General features: G+C 40.0%; 1 protein-coding gene across 2 annotated transcripts in view; it reads right to left on the bottom strand.

The window, feature by feature from the left end:
* Positions 1 to 22237, bottom strand: part of LOC119738864 (splicing factor 3B subunit 3-like) — a 33455-nt gene that overhangs the window by 5536 nt on the left and 5682 nt on the right. For both annotated transcript variants that reach the window (XM_038213837.1, XM_038213838.1), the window contains exons 5-23: positions 20299 to 20440; positions 19432 to 19544; positions 18320 to 18382; positions 17654 to 17832; positions 16527 to 16692; positions 15061 to 15156; positions 14615 to 14687; positions 10936 to 11087; positions 10014 to 10118; positions 9440 to 9490; positions 8881 to 9036; positions 7935 to 8075; positions 7072 to 7194; positions 5750 to 5904; positions 3869 to 4043; positions 2758 to 2963; positions 1899 to 2055; positions 1263 to 1388; positions 484 to 696 (exon numbers count right to left, since the gene is read on the bottom strand). In XM_038213837.1, coding sequence (XP_038069765.1) covers positions 484 to 696; positions 1263 to 1388; positions 1899 to 2055; positions 2758 to 2963; positions 3869 to 4043; positions 5750 to 5904; positions 7072 to 7194; positions 7935 to 8075; positions 8881 to 9036; positions 9440 to 9490; positions 10014 to 10118; positions 10936 to 11087; positions 14615 to 14687; positions 15061 to 15156; positions 16527 to 16692; positions 17654 to 17832; positions 18320 to 18382; positions 19432 to 19544; positions 20299 to 20440 — 2592 coding nt within the window. The remainder of the gene's footprint in view (positions 1 to 483; positions 697 to 1262; positions 1389 to 1898; positions 2056 to 2757; positions 2964 to 3868; positions 4044 to 5749; positions 5905 to 7071; positions 7195 to 7934; positions 8076 to 8880; positions 9037 to 9439; positions 9491 to 10013; positions 10119 to 10935; positions 11088 to 14614; positions 14688 to 15060; positions 15157 to 16526; positions 16693 to 17653; positions 17833 to 18319; positions 18383 to 19431; positions 19545 to 20298; positions 20441 to 22237) is intronic.

The following is a 22237-nucleotide window of genomic DNA, read 5'->3' as shown; positions in this document are numbered from 1 at the left end:
TGTGAGAAAACTCTGTGCATTGGTTTACTGTCACCAAAGAAAAAGACATTTACGACAGAAAAATATCAAACATTTTGGCAAATGTTGGTGCTGAAATAGCTTTAACATTGAGGTTTCTGCCTGAAATGACATCACACTTTTGCTCATGAATATGGAAACTTGCATTAGCATAAAAACCAAAAAGGAACCAAAATGTCCTTAAAAATGGCAAAATGAAAATTGAAATTAAGGTTGAATGGGACAAAAAGGTGCATTTTCAAGGATTGCATTCAAAAAAGTACATTTCAAGGGCCCTTTAAACTCCTGGGTAGAGAGAGGCAAGTAGGGGTTAAGTGGCTTGCCCAAGGACACAACATATGGCCAGCAGCTGGGTTTGAACCCCTAGACCATGTATTCATTATAGTCGAATAAAAATAAACACCCCAAAGATGGCTGCTGAATTGCAAGGTGTCTATACATCATGATGCATGAAATCTTTCTTACAATGCTGACGTTTCCAAACTTGTCCGCGATGGCCATGGTGTCGTGGTCCAGACACGCGGTGGCCGTCAACCAACGCGGGTGGGTGTCGTCGGCGAAGATGACCATCTGGTTCTCCTGACGCTTGTAGCGGATGAAGTGGATGCTCTCCTGGACATCGCTGACGATGATGCGCTGGCCCGAGGTCTGGATGTTGATGATGAAGTTGGGAATATGCTGATGGAGAGGGGGAAAAAAACGACAAAAATAAGACATCTGAACCGGTAATTCCATAATGCAATATTGGGTTCAACCTTCGTCAATGTAATTCTGCAAGTACTTTATACTCAGCGCAGTCCAAGGGCTTACAAGAGACACTTTACAAGCTAAAGGCGGGTGCAGGTAAGCAGAATATCCAGAGTTAAAATCCCATCCGAGTGAAGTTTTGATTTTCTTATCATGCTACAAATTCACGGTTCTAATTGGCAAATCCAGATATAAAATGTAGATCTCGCTTAACCAAGAAAGTTAACTTTTCCTAACAAATGTTTCAATCGCAAGCAGGGAGGAGACTGTCAATTTAAAAAAAAAAAAAAATCTGAAAATTGGATGAAACGTCTGAAAGATAGATGCATTTTTTTCTACACTGAAAATATCTTTGTCTCGGATTCAAAAAGTCTGATTTCAGACTAATGTTTGAAAAATATCAACTTGTAAAAATGAAAACCATTTTTTCTTGCAAACACACAAATTTCCATACGACACAACATGTACGTGTAGATTTACATTGTTGACATGCTTACTTTGTTCTCACACTTGCGAAGCATCTTCTTCTTGCCCAGGTCGTAGATTCGGAGCAATCTTCCCACACCCACCAAGACACGCCCCTGGAACGGGCAAATTGCTGACGGAACATCGTCCACTGGGGTCTAGGACAACACGAAGTAACAAGGAATGACAGGAAGAAAGTGTAATACAATTCTATGTTGATACAGAATCTTTTATTTGGGGTTAAAAAAATTATAAATAACGAAAAATACTGATGCATCACATACAACATTTCTGACATGAAAAACAGCTTTCACTATGTGGTTTTACTCCAAGACACAATTTTATTTCTAGCATTTCTTCTCAGCTTGATAAAAACGAAGCTAGGTTTATCCAGCATCAATTTTACCATTTTAATCGACTTTTTCAAAATTCTTTTCTGACATTTTTCTTTAAGGATTTTATTTCCTTTATTAAATTGAGGCATTGTCCATTTTAATCAGTCAGAGTAAGGCTTTTCGAAGGGCAAGTTGTTTTGTAAGGACGGTCAAAAATTCCCAAATTCAATGATACAAAATTTCCTTGAAAGATTAAGTAACACCAGTCAAATCATGAATAAATATAAACCACAACATCACTAATCTTCAAACGCTATCAGGGCCATCAACTACCTTGTGGAGCAGTTCCAGTTTCTTGCCATCGTCCACCAGCTGGTAGGTGTGTATGAAGCCCCCGGAGCAGGTCCGTGGGCTCAGTGTCACGTCCTTGGCTGTGCCGACCAATACGAAGGTGTCGTCACCACGGTTGGAAAACTTGCATACGCACAGGCTGCAGAAACACAGAACACGATGGCATGATCAAAATGTTTTGAGAACAAGATGGTCGGTATTTTTGTTGACTTCTATCATTTTTGTTTATGTTCTTTTACCAAAAACTTCTAGACAATTTCTTTTTTTGGGGAGGGGGAGGACACTTCTGAGGATCTGATTTTTAATACTGTGTACTGCTTCTACAAAAGTGACACAGCACCCCCTGAACGAAGGCATTGACACTTGGGAGATTGTCAACTTTGGAGAACAGCCAACGTAGGGCTGGATAGCTCAGATGGGAGAGCACCAATATGGTCTTCTGCATGCACCAGTTGGAATAAAATTTCAGTAAATTTATTTTGTTCAACTGAAAATTGACCTGATTTTTTAGAAACATCTTGACATTTTTTTAAAAAATGCAAGAGAATTATCACTTTACCTTTAAAAATGCATGTCAACTGTTTATTTTGAAGTGGAAAAAAATGGAGTTTCAGTCAAAATTTGCCCGATTTTCATTGATACTGTGGTGAATTCTCAAAGACATTGACAATAAATGGGGAACCACCAACATAAGGCTGGATAGCTCAGTTGGTAGAGCACTGGAACGGCAATCCGGAGGTCGCAGGTTCAAACCCTGCCAAGTCGATTTCTTTGTTCACCTTTAAAATAAAAAATGTATGCTGATGAATGCAACTTATCCCATAAAAATATAACCACTGACCTGAATGCGGCCTCGTTTTGTTCCAGAGCTACGGAGTCAAGCGTTGTCCCACTGACAGGGTTGAGTAGCCTGATGAGAGAGGCCCACATGCCTGGCCCGGCCTTAGGGGCACCAAACAAGCTCTCAGGGAGGTCCTCTTGTAGGAAGGCTTCGGCCATCTCGGCGGCCAATTCTCTCTCCTCGTCACCGGCCGCTTCCACCATTTCCTGGTGGTGTGAGAGGATAAAGAGGCTTGGATTCAATCATCAAAAATCTAGATTCAAATCCCTCATCGAGAAAATTAGGCTGCATATGAATCTATTTCTCTATGGACACAAAGCTATGATTTACAAGACATCAAACATGTTCTCAAGCCTAGTCGGGGCTGAAGAGTTGGAAGATTTGAACAGTACTGGAAACCAGCTGATGAAATTTAAGGTCGTAGATTCTAAATAGCATTCTTTGAAGGCTCATTTTTTTTTAATAAACATTTTCCTGACATTGACCCTTATGCTGAATAAGTCCCTTTAATTGATAACCTGATTTCAATCTGATGTAGAACCACATTTTACTGTTGAACTATTTTTTCCTCATTTTTTGTACGTAATGCAGCCAGGAAACCAACACTGCACAAAAACAGGTATTAAGCCCGGTTCGAAAGCCCGCAAAAGCGACCGCGAATTTGTGACGTCGTGTCAAGTATTCGCGCTGCGAATTCGTAAAAGCTGAGCACATTTCAACTCGGGCGAATTTTGCAGCGACGTTTTATGACGTCAAATTCGCTTCGCATCTGCGTGGATAATGAACCGGGCTTAACACTGATATACCAGATCTGTTTTGTACTTTCAGCTAATTCAAAAAAAGTGTTTGCCTGTTTACATAGTAAGAGCTTAAGAAATGACAAAGACTAAAACTTCAGACTCCCTCACATATCCCCACCAAAAACTTAAGACAATATAATTTGATTTTGATAAGGTGACAGCCATTGTCCCATGAGGGTTCAGCACAATGTGACACATAGTTTTGCCACACCACCAAGTGATGAATTATCTATGGACTTCGTACACACAAAAATCCAAGTATCCACGAAACGTCACTTCGTGGTGCGACCGACTATTCCAATATTCCATACCTCGGCCATCTGCTGTTTGCGCATAGCCTTGGTGGTTTCCGTGTAGGCGTTGTGGTCCGACTCGATGATCACGATGTTGTTGCTCTCCGGGTGGATGGCAAACTTGCGCGGCGTGTAGGTCAGCGGGTTGGAGACCTGGTTGAAGACGGCGCCCAGCTTCTCCAACGCCAAGATTCTAAAAAGTAAAAAAAATCACAGGAGTCTAATTTAACACTGGGTTTTTGCCCATCACTGACATCTACAAAACTACTTTATACTCGGGGCTTTTTGAGGAATTTCATGGGCGACTGAGATTAGGGCACAGCCAAAAATCCAAGAAATAATTGGCAGAGGGTTGCGAGTCACTGATGGTCCCGAAGCAACGTAGCGTCTTATATGTTTGTATTTGATTAACCCTCGGAGTCGAGTGACCAAAAAAATCACACAGTGAAACCACATGGAGAATTTTATCACCACACCTTTTCTAGGTCAATAACCCCCTCATGCACAAGATATAGGCAGGTCACATGGCCTTTGTGTGGGCCAGGATTGTTTCGACCTGTCTGAGCTCTGGGCGGCACGAGGGGTTGACACACAGAGATCGGCCGGCACAAAGGGGTTGGCCACTAAGATATGCAATTACTGCACAAACGTATTAGGCGCCTCTTGGGGCTGCTGTCTTTCAACACTCCTTACTCTGCAGTGGTTAGGGTCTGGCCAATGGGAGTCTACAGGCTTGTGGTGTATATTAGGGGTGAGGATTACATGGAATCTTGGCCTTATTGGCCCATTGAAAAAAAAGGTTATTACCATATTTGGAAAATGTGGAGAATTTTATCACCACGTGGCCACACCGAGGGTTAAAGGCACCCCTTATAATAAACAATTCTTTTGTTCGTTTATAAACTATTATAAGTAAAAACACCTTTGAGGTAAAACCTCCACATTTCATAAGGGAATCTTTAAAAATCCTGAATCTGGAAAAATCCTGACAAAAAATCCTGAAATCAGGAAAAAATCCTGAAATCAGGAAAAAATCCTGAAATCGGAAAAGATCCTGACAAATCTCAACCCTGAACATTTGAGAAAAAAGATTTACAAGTCTGCTTGGGTGGGACTGGAACCCACGACCTCCTGCCTTAGACAGGTGTCTTAACCACTCAACTATCAAGCCATGGGCATCACCAGGATTTTTTCTAGAGGGGGGCAAAACATATTTTTCCCAAAAAATTCTTGTATTTCTCTCGATGTATCAGTTTTAGAGGGGGGCAGGGACATTTTACCCCCCAACTCATTACATTTACACCACTATGACTTCGCAACTCTTTTTCTTTTATTTTTTTCTCTTTTTTTCTTCTCTTTTTTTTGGGGGGGGGGGGGTGCTTTTCCGGGGGGGGGGGGCAAGCGCCCCCTTGCCCCACCCCCCTCGCGACGCCCATGTATCAAGCTTGCCGAGGTCATCTCTGATATAGAAACAGAAACAACTAATAATAACTCCTTAAAATTTTGAGAAAAACTAAGAAATTGTTTTATACTGTTGATTTTGAAATTAGTAGTCCCTGAACAAAAACTAATGGCTAATTGGGAGATGCCAACACAGACTTGACAGCTCAGTTGGTAGACAGCTTGCACAGCATTTCAGAGGTCGCAGGTTCAAACCCTGCTCAAGTCAAATTCTTTGTTCAACCTGACGCTGATATTAAAGCATTTCGTGATTTCATTAAATCCACAATTTTTAAAGACTTACACGTTCCATAATTGGTGATACCAAGAGAAAGAAATAAACACATTTTGGGGCAAATTTTATTTTGTTCGGACACAGAGTTGACACTGGAGTTGATTGTGTATTACTGGATTTGGGTTATTTCAACTGAAAGTTCCGGCGACTGTCCATGGACGTACCTGAGTGTGTTTGTGGAGATGGCCACGATGCCTTCGGGGCACTGCTCCGAGGCAAACCCAGAGGCGTACTCCAGAGTCTCGTAAGACAGAGGGGTGAGATGGAACCGAGACTGGTACCAGTAGCTGAGCCAGGACCGACTGGACATGGCTAGGACCTGCAAGTAATCACGAATGGATGAGAGTAAAAAAAAAACGACATTTGTTTATTAACTCTCGACTCTTTTCAGGTTTATCATAAGGTTTATGCTTAATTTGTCCACAACAAGGCTAAAAGCCGCTCAAGGTACAGGGCTACAAGAGAAATACAAAGAAGAGTAGGTACTCAGGAAAACTGAAGGTAGGAATTAACATTCCTCTTGAAAATAGGCCAGATCATAGGTTGGAGGGAAACGAGCAACCAGGCAAGGAATTCCAAAGAGATGCAGCACGTGGAAAAAACTTTTTCTGGGCACTAAACTACTGTGTTCCCCAGTACTGGTCAGACTGTGCTAGTTACTGTACAGAGCAAACTGCGCCAAGACAATAATTTTGAACGATAGCTAGCATAATGCTATTGCCCTTACTGGGGCCTACATGGAATCTACAATGATTCCGTTACCAGACGTTTATATTTCGTCATCAAAACCCTGCGTTATCTATCCCTACCACTGTTATCTGGCAATACAACACAGTGCAGCCACATCAAAATACAGCACACAACCTTGCTACAAATTGGAGTAATAATGTATAATTGAATAGAGTTTCGTGGGGACAAGGAACCATGGTAGAAAAAGATTGGGCCAAAAATGAAGAAATGGAAATATTTGTTCAATCCTTAAACTCTTTGGGTACAAAATTATTATTAGATGGAATTTTGCGTCAGGGTGATATAAATCAAATTAGGTTTTGCCCTTCACCGACGTTTAAACACTGTATACTCAGTGTGTTACCTCCCGAGTGAAAGTTGGAAAAAATCACTCGGGTGGGACTCGAACCCACGACCTCGTGCTTAGACGTAATTCATTGCTCTCCTTAGACGTAATTCCAACAATGGGCCAATGATCTTCAGCTGGCGTCATTTTGAGCAGTGCATCTTCATGACATAATAAAGCTGAATTCGAAAATTTTAAAAATCACAGTAAATTTGATTAAAACGCTCAATTAATCACAAAAACATCTAAATTTCAATTTTTCAAACAGTGCAGCACAGTCGTGGATCAGACTAAATTGTGAAGAAATAGATTTTGGTTTTTGTCATCAATGGCTCTTCAGACGAAGCGCGAATGGGTTGTCATCACGTCCACGACCCTGGCTGCACTGGAGATAAGAAAACACAAACTCACAGACTCCGAGCCTTGCATCTTGATTCTGAACAGCTTGACCGGTCTGGAACCCAGATACCTGGTCCTGGTATCGGATAGGTCGCCGGTGACAGAGTCCAGCACCATCCTCAACAACACACCATTCTGTCAAAAGCGAAATAGTAACAATATCGTCAATACCAAATATTTTTTAAAAGACCTGTTCATACTACAAGCAGAAACACATGAGAATCAAATATTTTGAGCCTGAAATTGTGTTACATGTTTGCAAATTTGAAGCGTATTTGCCTGCAAATTCTTCTTCAAGTTGACTTTTAAGTTGAGTATAGACTTGGAATAAAAAAATACTAATTTCAATTCGTAAAATAAAACTTTGTGTATTTCTGGAGCTGGTGAGTACATAAATTTGATAAGCACATTAAGAGGTGAGATTGGGAGAAAACGAAAAATCCACGAAATAATCGGCAGAGGGTTGGAGGGTTGCCAAGGGCCCAAGAGCAACGTAGGGTAATGGTAAATGTTTGTATGTTATATTCTTAAAAAAATCTTGAAAATCAGGATAAATTCTTGACCAAAATTCCTGAAATCAGAAAAAAAATCCAACAAAAAAAATCAGGCAATAAACCCCGACAAAAACGGGTTCCCAAACAAAACTACACATAATAATATTTCTTGTGAAAACAATGCTTAGCAAATTTTAATAATATGCAAAAATCGAATGACAACTGGTCACAAGCAATATCCATCACATGACATTTTGGCTGGTAACCCATTTTAGCTAAGCTAATATTTTCCGCGCTTAGTAAAATTTCTGAGCTCAGCAACCTTGGTCCCTGACGAATACATCAACACTAAAGTATTAACTCGCTAAGCGTATTGCTTACATGCAGTCCGATGTTCAGGAAGAGTCCACCAGTCATTCCTCTCTCTCCAGACTCTGTGGCCTCGGTGCCTCCCATCTCCACGACGCAGAGAGACTCGGCCGGGGCGGGGAGGGCCTGCATGCTAAGCGGCTGCAGACAGTCCTGAAATTAAGGACGGGAATCCGGGATTAATTTGAGAAAACTTTGAATGAAGCTTTGACGCTCTGTTTGAACATTTTGCCAACACTTTACAAAGGCTGCCATCTGTACCAGTATGTGTGCCTGATGCACAGCAGAGGCATGGAACACTAGTATTGGGCCTGATAGCAAACTAGAAACACAAAAAATTGGGGTCCTTTTCAACATCTGCCAAAAAAAATTGGGAACAGATTTGGATTTGAATTGTGGCCGATATGTGAGCCTTGCCATTGTCTCAAGCCGTGGAAATAAGCAGATTTTAATTTAAAAAAACAAGCGGAAATACTCTAATAATTAAATAAATATTAGCCTTTGATGATCCTAAAGCAAAATATAGTGAATAGGGAACATCTGGGCCCAAATTCTTGGCTCTGCTTACCGTTAACGAAAACCGCCTGCTTACTATAGCAGCAAAGTCTGTGCTTACGGTACGTGTATTTCACCAATTAGCGAGGAATTGTGGCTTCTGCGCATGTGTATATCCCGTAACTACGGATTCTGTGCTTACAGTGTTAGCACAGACTTTCTATGCTACAGCAGTTTGCACAAAATAGTGATCGTAAGCGCGGAATTCTGCGGTTTGCAGAGCCATAAAAATTGGGCCCAGTTTTCAAAGTCAGAGGCCTTAAATTGGAAGCTCAGTGTGGAAACCAAGGGTAGAAACACACTCACAGATGGTCAGTACAAATTCCGTGGAAGAGGTAAATCTTTTTTCTGACTCACAAACTAAATATTACAATGTCCAATATTGAAATTCGCAATGACTTACTGATTGGTCCAGTGAGATGATTCGGACAGTATCGTCATCCAGCCCCACTGCCAGGAATCTAGCCCTCTGCTCACCGGCTGGCACGCTGCCAAGACTCATACACTTGACGTCGGCTGACATCTCCTTGCGTTCGGTGTACTCGTTCAGCTGGCCAGTCTGAGTAAACAAACGAGAAAAATCTTGATTTATTTCATAGAATCCTAGAATTTCTTCATTTGAAAGTTTTTCATGACATACTGAAATCAAAGTTGGCGAATAAATGAAAGCAATCATCCACGATGCAATTGTAACTGCTAAACAAACTCTGGCTTAGACAATTGAGCCCAATTTCTGGGAGCTGCTAAAGCAGAAATTATTGCTTAGCAAATGTTCAAAGCCCAAGCAAAAAAAATGCTTATGGTCACTCAGAGGAAAACACATCTACTGAAATGGACATCTAATGATAAGATACCTATTTGCTATAAAACAAAAGTTTTTTTTGTGTTGAGCAAAATTTCCTTGCTTAGGACCTTCATAAAATTGTCCCCTGGAAAACATGCCAACAGGAATTGTTACTTACTGGGTCCATTTCAAAATACACCAGTTCCCCTCCCGTCAGTGCAATGACAACCTGTACAGAAACAGAGAAACAAAGATCAGAAAGTAAATTCAGACGATAGACAACAGAGGAGCCTGTGAAATTCTTCACGTATGGAAGGCAACTGTTCACATTGTATTACATCAGTAAATGCTGAGGACAAGCAAAAGTGTAATCCTAACTCCCAGAGAATTTTTTACACAAAAAAAATCCACCATATCAACTTCCATGAGGCACTAAGTACCAATTTTGGTAGCTGGGCTACCAAAATCCTTCATCAAAATGTCAAAACTTTCATCAAATTCTTTCACCAAAACCTCCTACAGGATATTTGAAATATCCAGTAGGGTTAATTTCAAGTTGAACTTATTTCCTATCATGATTAAACCTGACAGAGCTGCTTGTCTGGTTCGCAAGTTTCATTCGTAGCGCAATTCTTACATCAATTGACTCGTTTGACAATGCTTATCATCAATAATTTGTGGTTCTCTCTGACAAAATTAGATTTTATAAGGAGATTTCATCAACCTCTCTGAGTCTCTCTAGATTGACCGACCTGTCTCTGGTTGACGGCACATTTGACGATGCTTTTCTTGCCCGGTGTCTTCCATTCGTTCACACGCTTGTCGGCTCGGATGTGACGAATACCTTCGGGGTAGATCTAGGGACAACATAAACACACACAAAAAACATGCATAATAAAATGGCTGCATGGGATGTTTTCCTTACAATGCAGGGATTGATTACAATCATAATTGTAGTCAACAATTTTGTGGCAAAACTTTAAGAGTTCTATGATTACTGGGAGGGACATTCGAATGTATTGACAACAATGCCTGATGCTCATGCGAAGACCCTATGGCTTTGTGCACGTGTCTGAATAATATCAGTCATGTAACAGTTTCAATTAATTTATTATCCATCATGACTAAAACATGAAATTCTATATCCCACAACTTAAAATCAATGACACAAACCTTAAAATGACACAATATATTAACCCTAACCGAACTCAACCCATCAAAGCAGGTTTTGTTGAAATCTGTTGGGATATGTACAGTACCCCTAAACAGATGGTCTTTTACACTGGGCGTGGCATACGTCCAGAAACTAAGTCCAACAGTGTGTCTGTGCAATTTGCCATGTGGGTGTTGGAATTTGCCAGAATGGGTATGGTTCCTAATAAATTTGGCTGGGGGTTAGGGTTAAAGGAAGTTTGAAGACTAAAATCTCACAACAAATTAATCAAAAACAACTTACAATCACATAAAAACATATAATATGAATACAAAAAGAAATGCACCATAAACCGTCTTGTTTCAAAAAATTATTTAAAATCTGGAATTAAAAAGATAAACGAATTTGGCAAGAACGATCTCCTACTATGCATGCTACATGCACGAACCAGTCCCCGCAAGTATATCGAGGATAAAGTTGTCTCAAACTTATCCCAGATGTTTCATGAGATAACTCCTAACCTGCAGGAGGGAGTCGTCTCCGATCAGAGAGGAGGACAGGGTGGGCGTGGTACCCAGGAAACCGGAATCAGTCACTTCCTCTACGGTCTCACCGATGGACAGGACCAGGGTGGCGTTGACGAAGGACACGATGATGTAAGCATCAAACTCATCTACATGGCGACAAAGTAAAATAAAGTGCAAACAAAAAGAAGAGGAGAAGAAATTTAAATGTGGCTCAGATATCTTTGCATTCGTAGCAGAACAATGACATTAATGTTGATATGTTTTTAAAATTCATGTGAATACTTAAAATGTTGACTTTGACAAATCAAATATTCATTTCTGAATTTTTCAAGATGAGAAGTAAATAATATCAAACTTTTCTATATTCTGATGACAGATTGTTGTAGTAATCAGACCAATCACATGGCCAACGAAAGGGCGAATAAAACAATCTACTGCGCGATAAAATGAACACACTCTTTTGTCATTTAACATCAACATTCAACAATGTGTCCAGCCGAACTTTGATCAAACTACTTCAGGTGTAAATTGGCATCAGTGGTTTCCACGGAAAGACAATAGCTGTAAAACGTCTGCCGTAAGTCATTTTCACTATTTTGTTAAATCTCCAACAGTAAATTTCTGGCATCTGTAACTTTCATTATCTGGATAAATCACGAGTCTTTATGTCTGCCACTATCAACCACCACAGGTCTCTGAAGTCAAAACCAAAAATCTCTTGAGGGTATGAATGTCAGTTCAGTCCAAAAGTCTGCAATAAAATCCTGCGTCAAAGTTGATCTCCGTGAAAATCCAAGCGGAACTGTCTCATCCCTGTGACACAAGCAGTGACCGTGAAGCAAGGATGTAGATGAAGAATGAAGAAGAGCACCAAAACTCTATCTGAACAAAATGTATTTGTCTACTGTTCATTCCACCAATCAACTTGGTTTGGAAACCAGCTGGAGAGATGATACTACAAACTTGCAGCCCATTTCAACTCAAAGCCAAACAAGACGTAGATTTATAGCAAGCAGGGTTTTACATCAGCTCATATCTCCCTCGGCTATTTTTCATAAGGTGGAACATTTCATCACTTCCCAAACGACAATCGTAATCGATTTCTCACTGAAGAACCAAAACGCGTCCAGTAAAAAATGCGAGAGTCTGTATTTCCTTGATGGATAAAAAAAAAATCCAAAGACGTTTGCAGTCTACTTTCAAATAAATTATGGCATCTTCCTGTTGGAGAGAATTCTGGAAATGATTAATAAGTAGTAGATTTCTCATTTACAAAAAGATCTTTTAGATTAAACTTTACTAGTTAAAAATCAGGGATGCAGTCGAGTCCATCACAAGTCCATTGACAAGTCCAGTCACAAGAAACAGTGCATGAACAATAACAAAAGGAAAGCCTTTGTCAAAGGTTATTTTTGAAGAGATTGTGAGTTGAATTGGGACTGGAGGAGTTGTGATGGACTTACAGAGACTTGTGATGGACTCGACAACATACCTGGTTAAAATATATCTCTGTGTTTCGCATCAATTTGTCACCGACACCACGAACTGACACTCGGTGGTGCATGAGTGCCCGGCGAGCTCGCGTACTTTACAGAACCGCGTAATTTTGGTTTTCACGAACTGACACCTGTCTTCACCAGTTAAAAGGTTTTTAATTAAATATTTGTGTAAGCCCACACGTATACGGATGGAGTAGATTCCTGTCAAACCTTTAAAAGCATTTTTCTTCCAACTGTATTTCCGCCACATGCTTGCATTTCAGTTCGTGAAAACCAAAATTATTCTATTACGTGTCAGTGTACGAAGTGTGCGCGCATACAAGCCCGTTCACACCGTCGATCGTGGACGTCCCATTGTCCCTCTTTTGTTTGTACTCTAACTTTTTAGGATGACTCCCATAGGTTTTGTACGCAACCCCAACCGCGGACGTATGCTAGCAATCGTGCACAATATTGTTCTCTTCTGTTCTCTGGAATTTTTCGTCCACGTTTTGAATAGATGAACACGATCACATCCACGTGTCTGTGAAACTGAAATTATTGATTACGCAGTTTTCACACAGCGCGTGCGTGTCAGTTCATGAAAACAGTGACGAATTTTAAACCAAGAATTTTAGTTATCTACTTTGCATTTTGGAAAATTAGAACAAATGTTGTTTATTAACAACTACATGATATTGGCCCAGCCGTGACATTTCAGTAAACAGTTTAAACACGCTCATGCATCACTCTCAAAACAACACCACTTTCAAGTCTTCCTGGATAGATACAAACCCTTCACGGATGTCTTTGTCGGTCAAGGACACTTATGAGTCAGCCTGTAAGAGAAGAGAGAGGGCCTGGTGTTGGCATGGTAACCACACACCGGCTGGTTAGGTATTTTGGCTTTCACAAGATTTTTCGTTTACGTCTACTTATCCCAAACTTTTGGTGTGAAACAATACCATTTTATACTGTAGTACCAAATCATGCGCAAATGTGACGCTAAAAAAACGCATCACTTCTTAAAAAAATCAGGTCTTGAATATATTCCAAATCAGTAAGCTCTTGTTTCAATTTTAGTACGTAAAATTTATTACTAAGGGAGCGTGCTTTTGTTTTTAAGTGTCAAACCTTCAACCACACGATATGCATCTACATTTAAAATGGCATGGTATCACAAAATCTGGTGCTTCTAATAAAAAAAAAATTAACAACTTTTATTTTACAATGTTCACATATACAGACGAGATTGTCAATTTAAAACAAGGTTAAAAAAATGGGGGAAAAAAGTTTGAAAGATGCATTTTCTTTCTATTCCAATGATGTCTTTATCTCAGATTCAAAAGATCTGCTTTCAGACTAAAGTGTGAAAAAAAAAAAATCATGCGTGCATTTTAAAGGTACGTACGTAAGCTTCTAGTGCACAGGCACTTTCTGTGAAGGTTTTGCCGGGATATGCGTTGTTTGTTTTGTATTTTTTTAATTTTCTAGTTCAAGTTTTACCCATGCCTAAGAAATACATCATTTAGAGGGTGACGTGAAAACAAAATAAGCAGTTGGTGACAAATTTGTAATTTCCCTGAATATTTACTGAAAGCATTTGACGACATCTAACTGTTTATAATGTGTCAAGTATGTGCTGAATCGTAGGCTCCCGTAAAAGGATTTACAAGTTCAGATAAAAAAAAAAAAAAAAAACCAGGTTGATATAAAACCAATGACGAGGCTTACTTATACATCTTGGGGACAGCAACAGCAATAAACAATTTTTTACTTCATGTAAAGACCACAGAAATCTCGTAAAAATCATACAAGACCACACTGGGAAACTGTCAATGTTTTACTAACACAATGCATATGAGAACGCAAATAAAGTACCGCGTCCGGGAAATCCAGACTTCTCAAATTACATACATGAACACACAGAGCAGGCCCTCAAGAAGCACGGAATGAAAAAAGCCAAAATAACAGAAAAACCAACAAATGAAACAATCAAACCTAAATCAAGTTATTGCACTTCCCAACGCTATATTCCAAAACCTTTAGTGTATTTTTTAGAACTTTAACTAAACAACAGAAATGTAATTCTAATTAAACACAAATCATTGAATGAGATTGTTTGAAAAACTAATGCAAAGAAAAAAACATCCTTCTTTATCAACAGGAATAGTTTTCGGAAGCATTAATCTTACCATCACTGAGTTTCTTGACTGTCCAGACAGCGTTGGGGTTACCTGGCAGCTCAGACACAGCCATTTCTGATACCTACGTGGAAAAAGTTCCAAAAGTAACTTTTACTATCAAAAGAAAAGCACGAAACAGTGAGAATCAACAATTGAAATTGTTTTGTACTTCACTGATGTAATGTTATAAGCACTTTATAGACATGTCCGAGAGCTTGTGAAAAAAAATGGCAAGCTTGTTCAGACGGGACTCGAACCCACGACCTCCTGCTTACTAGTTCGGACGTCTTACCACTTGGCCACCGAGCTTGACGGGATCAACTGGTTGGTTTGATCTGATATAGCTGCAGATACTGGAATCAATGATTTGTGAGATGAATTACATCATACAAAGTCAAGAAGTGACATCTTCAGACACTTCAATACTTAGGGTGAAAAAAAAACAACTTTCTTACCTCCAGACCGTGCCGAAGCACTCTGAGGGAGGATCGAGGGCCCCTGCCTGACGCCACGTACAGCTGAGGGTTGTCTTCGTTGGCCAAATCTGCAATCTGAATGATGCGTAACCATGGTAACCAAAATAATCAGAAAAAAAGTTAGAATTTAAGAATTGTTAAAAATTTGGGGGTTTTGGGGTCGTTTTTACTCATTATGCAGAGAAACTGGTATCTTGTAAAACTCGTTTTTGAAGCGTCACAATCAAGTGCTTTCTGTTTTGGATCAGACGACTGTGTGAAGAAAAGAAGATTTTTATAATCATGGTCTTCTCATACGAAGCGCGAATAAGGTGATCATCATTTCCATAACTTGACAGCACTTGAAAGTGAAATAGCCGATTCAACCACTGATAACCACTTATATGACCATCCTTTGTACGTTGGTAGTCCCAAAAAGTTGAAAAGTTAACCAGATAAGTCCAAACAATAGACCATTATCACGTTGCAGCCATTTGATTTTCTCCCATTCAATTCAAAATAACCAAAGCGATGCTGGAAGGAAAAATAGTCTGGTTTCTTTTTGCACAAAAATTTTTTCATTCAGTACTGTCATTCAGTAATGTTATTGGATATTGAAATGGTGGGAACATGACTGAAATGGTGGCAGCATGATAAAGGTGTATTGTCAAAATTCTCAGAGACAAAAGACAGATGGGCCACATCCCAATCACTTGGCTACGGCTAGCAATTACAGTCGACTCTCGTTGGTACAAACTCTGTTAATACAAAATTCTGGTTACAACAAACAAAGTCTTGGTCCCGACTGCGCATGTATGTGCACAATGAATGGGACTGATGTTCCTCTTAATACAAAATTCTGATATAAGCCCCCCCCAAAAAAATATTTGGTCTCTGGTCAGACCAAAGTTCCGGAATTGATGCGGCGACGCAGGTTGGTTTTTTTTGGTCTTTTTTTTTTCCAAGCTTGGATTGTTCAGACAAGGTGGGTACAATTTTGCTTTTGTTGTGTCCTCATATACATTGGGGTCCTCCATAATTTGCCTTGGTGCCCTCCGTCATTTGCCTTGGTGCAATTTCCCCATTCATCAGTACAAAAATTTGAGGTGCGGCAATAGAGGGCGCTGCTGTAGCTACCGCGGACAATTTGAAGAAAAAAAAAGGTTGACACGCATGATTAAAATCGACGCGTGCGCTGACCAGAGACCGACTAATTTTTTTGGGGGGGCCTAACAAACAATTTGGCTAGGTCCGAACGAGTTTCTTATAATGAGACTCGACTGTACATGTGTCTATTGAAGCAACCGACACCACTTCTCATAGACACATCTGTTACTGCCAACCATAGCCACGTGATTCAGACGTAGTTCATCTCTCTCTCTCTGTAGTCTTACAATGCATCTTGAGCGTGAACGAAACGAGGGCCCCGTAATACAATTTACATGGCCAAGCTTGATCAAGAATACCTGGCAGTTCATGATGGGCGACAGGCTCTCCATCTGGTCAATCTCCACCAGGTTTTTCAAGGAGCGGGGAGCAAAGAAGAAAGTGTCGCCTTCCTCCAGGGGCATGGCGCTGCTGAACTCTGGCTCGTCGTCATCGTCGCCGAGATGGGCAATCTGGTACAGGTAGCTGAGAAAAAAACCCCAGCAATGATCGATACTGAGCAACTTTTAGCCAAAAATCTCACATTGAGATTTACAATAAAGAAATTAATAATTTACATTACAACAGGATTTTGGGGTTTTTCTAGTACTTGCTTTACAATAAGGAGCAGCTCAAACTTGGATCAGACTAAGTTGTGAAGAAAATATGGTTTTAGAATCACGGGCATTTCATACGAAGCGCGAATAGTGTGTCATCATCTCCAAGTATGTCTGCAACTGTCTGTGATTTTCACGAGCTACTTTCACGACAATGTTGGCCAGAATAAAGCAAATAACTTTCATTTGAGGAAGAGGTTCTCAACATAAAAATGGTGATTTACAATTTTTTACAACTCTGAAATATTTCTACACACACAAAAATAACTTGCATTAGACATGCAACTGGGAATTTAGGAAAACAAGGGAATTCCAAACCACACAAGACTTTGTACAGTATTTTTCAATTTGCAATGGCATTCATGAGAAGCTAAAAACGAGGAAATCAGCGGATCGGATACGAGAAAGAGTTGCATTCCTGTTGCCTTCACAGAGGACAGATTTTGTTATTTGAAGTCAGTGCTAATGAAAGTACATACTGCCCACTCATTGGTATCCAAGACATAGGCCCCCATTTCATGGCACTGCTAAGCACACAATTTTTCGCTTACAGAGCCTTTGTCTAATTCATAGAGACCGTAAGCAGGGGAAAAAATGCTAACATCAGTGACGTAATAGAAATCTCCAATAAGCTTGCAACCATTAGTATATCAACACCATGAAATAGTACTTAAGGTTAGCACAAGTTTCTGCTATAGTAAGCACAACTTTTCGGCTAACTTTTAAGCAGCGCCATGAAATTGGCCACAGTCCTACGTGAGTGCATCTCTGTGTAGAAAAAAACAGGAAAAGGAAATTTGTGAGTACGGAAGAATAAACAAAATTCTTACTGGTTTCCAAACTCAGCTGCCAGAAACAGGAAGCCAGTCTTGAGTACATTCATGTTGGTCGCCACGGGCACCGTATCAAAGTACTTCATTCTGACCTCGGTCACCATGTCCTCGTCTGTTTCCAAGGTGATTTTGAAGATGTCTCCCTGTTCTGTCTGGGCCAGGAAGAAGAACATGGACTGCGGAAAAAAGAGAAGATTTTCCAAATATGATGTAAAAATAGGCAAAAATAACTTTTGGCCGATTCAATATTGCATTTCAAGTATTGGATGGTGGAAAATTCAAAAAGATTTAAATCTGCTTGGACAGTTAGGGTGAACAGAGTGAAAGAATACCTTAAAATCCAGCAATCTCAGAGCTCTTGTGTCCCTGGGCAAGACACTTTACAACAATAGCTTTTCTGGTCCTTGTAATTCAAGAGTGCACATCAAAGTTTGGATCAGATTATTTTGTGAAGAAATGATGGGTTTGAAATCAATGGCATTTCATACGAAGCGCGAATGGAATATCATCATTTCCAAAACTTGATTGCACAGGATTCTGAGTTAAGTACAAAAAAGGTAACAATAGCAACAAGATTCAGCGAGAATTTGAGGTTTTTTTATCATCAAATCAATTACAAGGGAGACCGCTCCACGTGTGGAACATCTTTTGAGATTGTCTTACCTTTGTTTTGTGTGTTGCACTGCAGACAAAGATCATGCCTCTCTCTGGATCATCCAAGTCATTCTGTGAGATATGAAGAAAAAAGAGAACAAAACCACATGAAATTCAAATTTCTTGATTCCCAAAGAGGGCAACAAGTGTGGCCGTCATCTGAGACAACAAACCTCTGAAACATTTTTGAGTGCCTGCATGTCAAATGCTGTTTCTGCCTCGGCGTATGCTAAACGCTTACTTACAAACTTGATTCATAATAAGTTAACTGAAATAAACTGTACCCTTCCCAAGTACTTCCGAAATTCATCAGGTTTTGAAGGATTTTGCTGGATTGAGGAAGGTTGAGCCCAGCCACCATTAATTAAAATGTAATTTTTAAGTTTGGATCAGAACTTCCAATAAGGTTAATCACAAGATCAGCTGAAACACGGATTAAATAAATTCATCATTTCCAAACTGTCCCTATCAAACTCGAACCCAGATGCAAGACAGCGTAACAGGTGTGAAAGTCTGTGGGACCTTGCTGCATTGGGCCATCAACACCAGTGCACAAACAGCCAATACTGAGAAATGAGAGCTAATCCTATCAAACAATACCACTGTTGTAACATGTTGCAATTGACAAACGCAGACACTGAGCTAGTTGAATGCATATTAAGAGATCTTCTCATGCAAAAGAAAGCTTCACAAGGATGGCTTCATTATCCCCTAGGCCCTTTTTAATAGGAACCATCCTCAATCCTACAAAATCCTGCAAAATTGTGCACTTATGTTCAAATGAAGGATACCCACTGCCTCAACTGTTCAAAATCCTCCACCAACCCCGTCTCTCAAAATGCATTCATCCTCAATCCTCCAAAGTAATCCTCTGGTTCATACAGACATTCAGCCTCAATCCTCCAAGATCAGAGCCAGAACTAAATTACCATGTGCCCTCAATCCTCCAAAGTCCTTTAAAACTTCAACTCGCATTCAGCCTCAATCCTCCAAAATCCTCCAAAACCACCCGGTTGATTTTGGAGGATTGAGGAGGGCAAGGGTCAACGCAAAGGACCTTTGGCTCAGCACTGTGAAGCAAATATATTTTGCCAGGGAGAATGTTCTGGAGGGGTACCTACCCGTCTTCTAGGGATGGGCATTCTGATATCTGGCTGGTCGCCCAGGTTCTTGTAGGTGATGTAATTCTCGGAGCAGATCAGCACACCACTCGGACCATCACTACCGCCAGGAACTGGATTGAAATGGACAAGTTTGATAAAATGATTACAATTTATAAGATCTTTCACGAACAATTATAAAAAAAAAAATTAACTTGTTGCAAAAGGAGAGTTTGACCCTTTTTTTTTAGTCTGAGAAAGTTGTTATGTGCCACCCATGGCGCAACTATTAAGTTTGGATCAGAACTTCCAATAATGTTAATCACGAGATCAGCTGAAACACGGATTAAATAAATTCATCATTTCCAAACTGTCCCTATTAAACTCGAACCCAGATGCAGGTCAGTGCAAGGGGTGTTAAAGTCTGTGGGACCTTGCTGCATTGAGCCATCAACACCAGTGCACAAACAGCCAATGAGAGCTAGTCCCATTGAACAATGTCACAGCTGTATCCTGCTGCATTCGGTGACCACAGACTCTGAGGCAGTTTTGCCTCGAGATTTTTGACCTGATGGATCTTGCTGCACTGGGCAGGCTTGTTATTTTGACCAGTGTTGCAAATTGTTACATTGGCCACGGTTTCTGATCAAAATACCCCGGAGGGTTAGAGTTGAAGTCATGAATATCTACTGCAGACTGTATATGTCTTAGCCGAAGCCACACCCACAACACAGACAATTCAAGTGCAGCCTAAGGCTGGGTGCAAATTACTCGGCTACGGCTCATAGTTAACACACGTGTCAATTGGAAGTGGCTACAGCCACTTCCACAGACACATGTGTAACTGCAAGGCTGTAGCCATGTAATTCAGATAGGGCTAAGACTCACCAGCGATGAGGAAGTTGCCATGTTCTTCCAGGGGTTCGCTGTACTTCCTAACCACATGATTCAGGCCCAGGTCCAGCTCGTAGTAAGTCAGCATCTGTTGAGTGGCTGCGGCTGCCTCGCCAGTCGGGTCGGAATCGGCGTCCTGTTGAACAAAAATATAAATTATCTCATTATCATAGTTTGTTGGAAAGCATGGAGTTTACAGTTGATTGACGTTGAGTGATGGATTTTGACGGACATGGTGTTTCTACTTTTTGCTGATTATTAATTTGAGGTTGTTTAGTCTGGCCTAGTCCTGTCATATCTTGCCTTGTCTTGTTTTGTCTTGTCTACGTCTTTTTTTTCCTTTTTTTCTTGTCTTGTCTTGTTCTGTCTTGGGCCAAACAAAATAATAGTTCTGCTTTCGATTACCCTAACTTCCCTATTTTGACAGCCCCTATCCTAATTTGTTTTTGGAGAAAATGAGGAAAAAAACCTGAAAACCATCAATTACTACCTTTTACCCTTGATTTTGCTCAGACACCTCCATTTGATCGTACACAAAAAAATTTGCCAAAAAAATTAATAAAATGCCTACCTTCTACCCTATTTTCAAATGCCATGTAATCGGAAGCAGATATAAAAAAATTTTGCCTTGTCATTTAATTGTTTGATGCTAATTTACTTACAAATGTGCATACATTTTATATTGTTTTGTTTCATTTTTCTTGTTTGTTGCCAGTCTTTTTAATATTTTATATTTGCGTTTATTTGAATATTTGTAAATGTTGATGTAAAAGGTCCCGTTCAAATGACGTCATTTCCTACAGACCATCCACGTGCATCGGCATTTTGAGCGTCAACTTGCATAACGCACATCGGCTGCGTCGTATTTCAAACACATTTCGAGCAACAAGCGTGCATGTTTGGAACATTTTCAGCACTGTGCAGTGTGTGCTTGATTGCGTAAAATATGCAGTTGCAGTTCTCCTACAGAGATGGCCGTCATTGAACGAGCCCTATTCAGCCCTCGGGCTGTCATGTCAATCTTTTTTATCAATAAACCATTTATAATAATAATATAATACTTAGTAAAACAAAGTGGGGAGTTAGGGTTAAGGTTTGAGAAGAAATACTAGAGTCGATAAGATGTTTTCTTTTTATCAATATTATTTTATATTATCATTCATAATATCCAACTTCTCCATAAACCTCCCTTTTTAAATGGGACCAGTTGGCAAATGGGAGCTTTTGGTAATGTAATTTGGTAAGGAACTAAAAGTAAATGTACAGTTGTCTGGGCGGAAAACCTATGCTACGCCCAATTATTTTTCCCAAGTAAATATTTGTTTTGCATAGGATCCAGAGCAGCTCAAACTTGGATCAGACTTGCTTGTTTTTTTAGAATCACGGGTATTTCATACAAAGTGCCATCATTTTCAAGTGTCATCATTTCCAAGCTTTTCTGCACTCCCAAATCATTTTCAAAATCTACTTTCGCAACAATTGTGGCCAGATATACTCACAGAAACTTTATTTCACAAATAGGGTCTAGACATGAAAGGGTGGTGATTTGGTTTTATATCTCTCTGACAAAATTTGAACAGTAGGGGCCTACTTCTTATGGCTGGGTATTCTTTCTGATTTCAGTGGCTTATCTCACCAAAACTTGAACCATTGTCCTGTTGCTTTTATTTTTCTTTTAACCCCAACCTCACCAACTCCATCAAAATCCATCCCCCATTTTGGGGGATTTGGGCAGATAAGCCATGTGTACCAAGTCCATCAAAATCCACAAACACCAGTGGTGGATTTCAATGGATCTGGTCCTGAAGCATTATGTGAAGCAAAGTGAGTGATGGATTTTGACGGACAGGGTCTTCCACTTAGTAAAACTAAGTAGGGAGCTAGGGTTAAGATCTTAGAAGAAATCCTAGAGTTGATAACATGTTTCCTTTTT

This window comes from Patiria miniata, unplaced genomic scaffold (genome assembly GCF_015706575.1).
Source record: "Patiria miniata isolate m_02_andy unplaced genomic scaffold, ASM1570657v1 HiC_scaffold_3, whole genome shotgun sequence".
Lineage (NCBI taxonomy): Eukaryota > Metazoa > Echinodermata > Asteroidea > Valvatida > Asterinidae > Patiria > Patiria miniata.
This window is presented reverse-complemented; position numbering and strand designations above follow the sequence as displayed.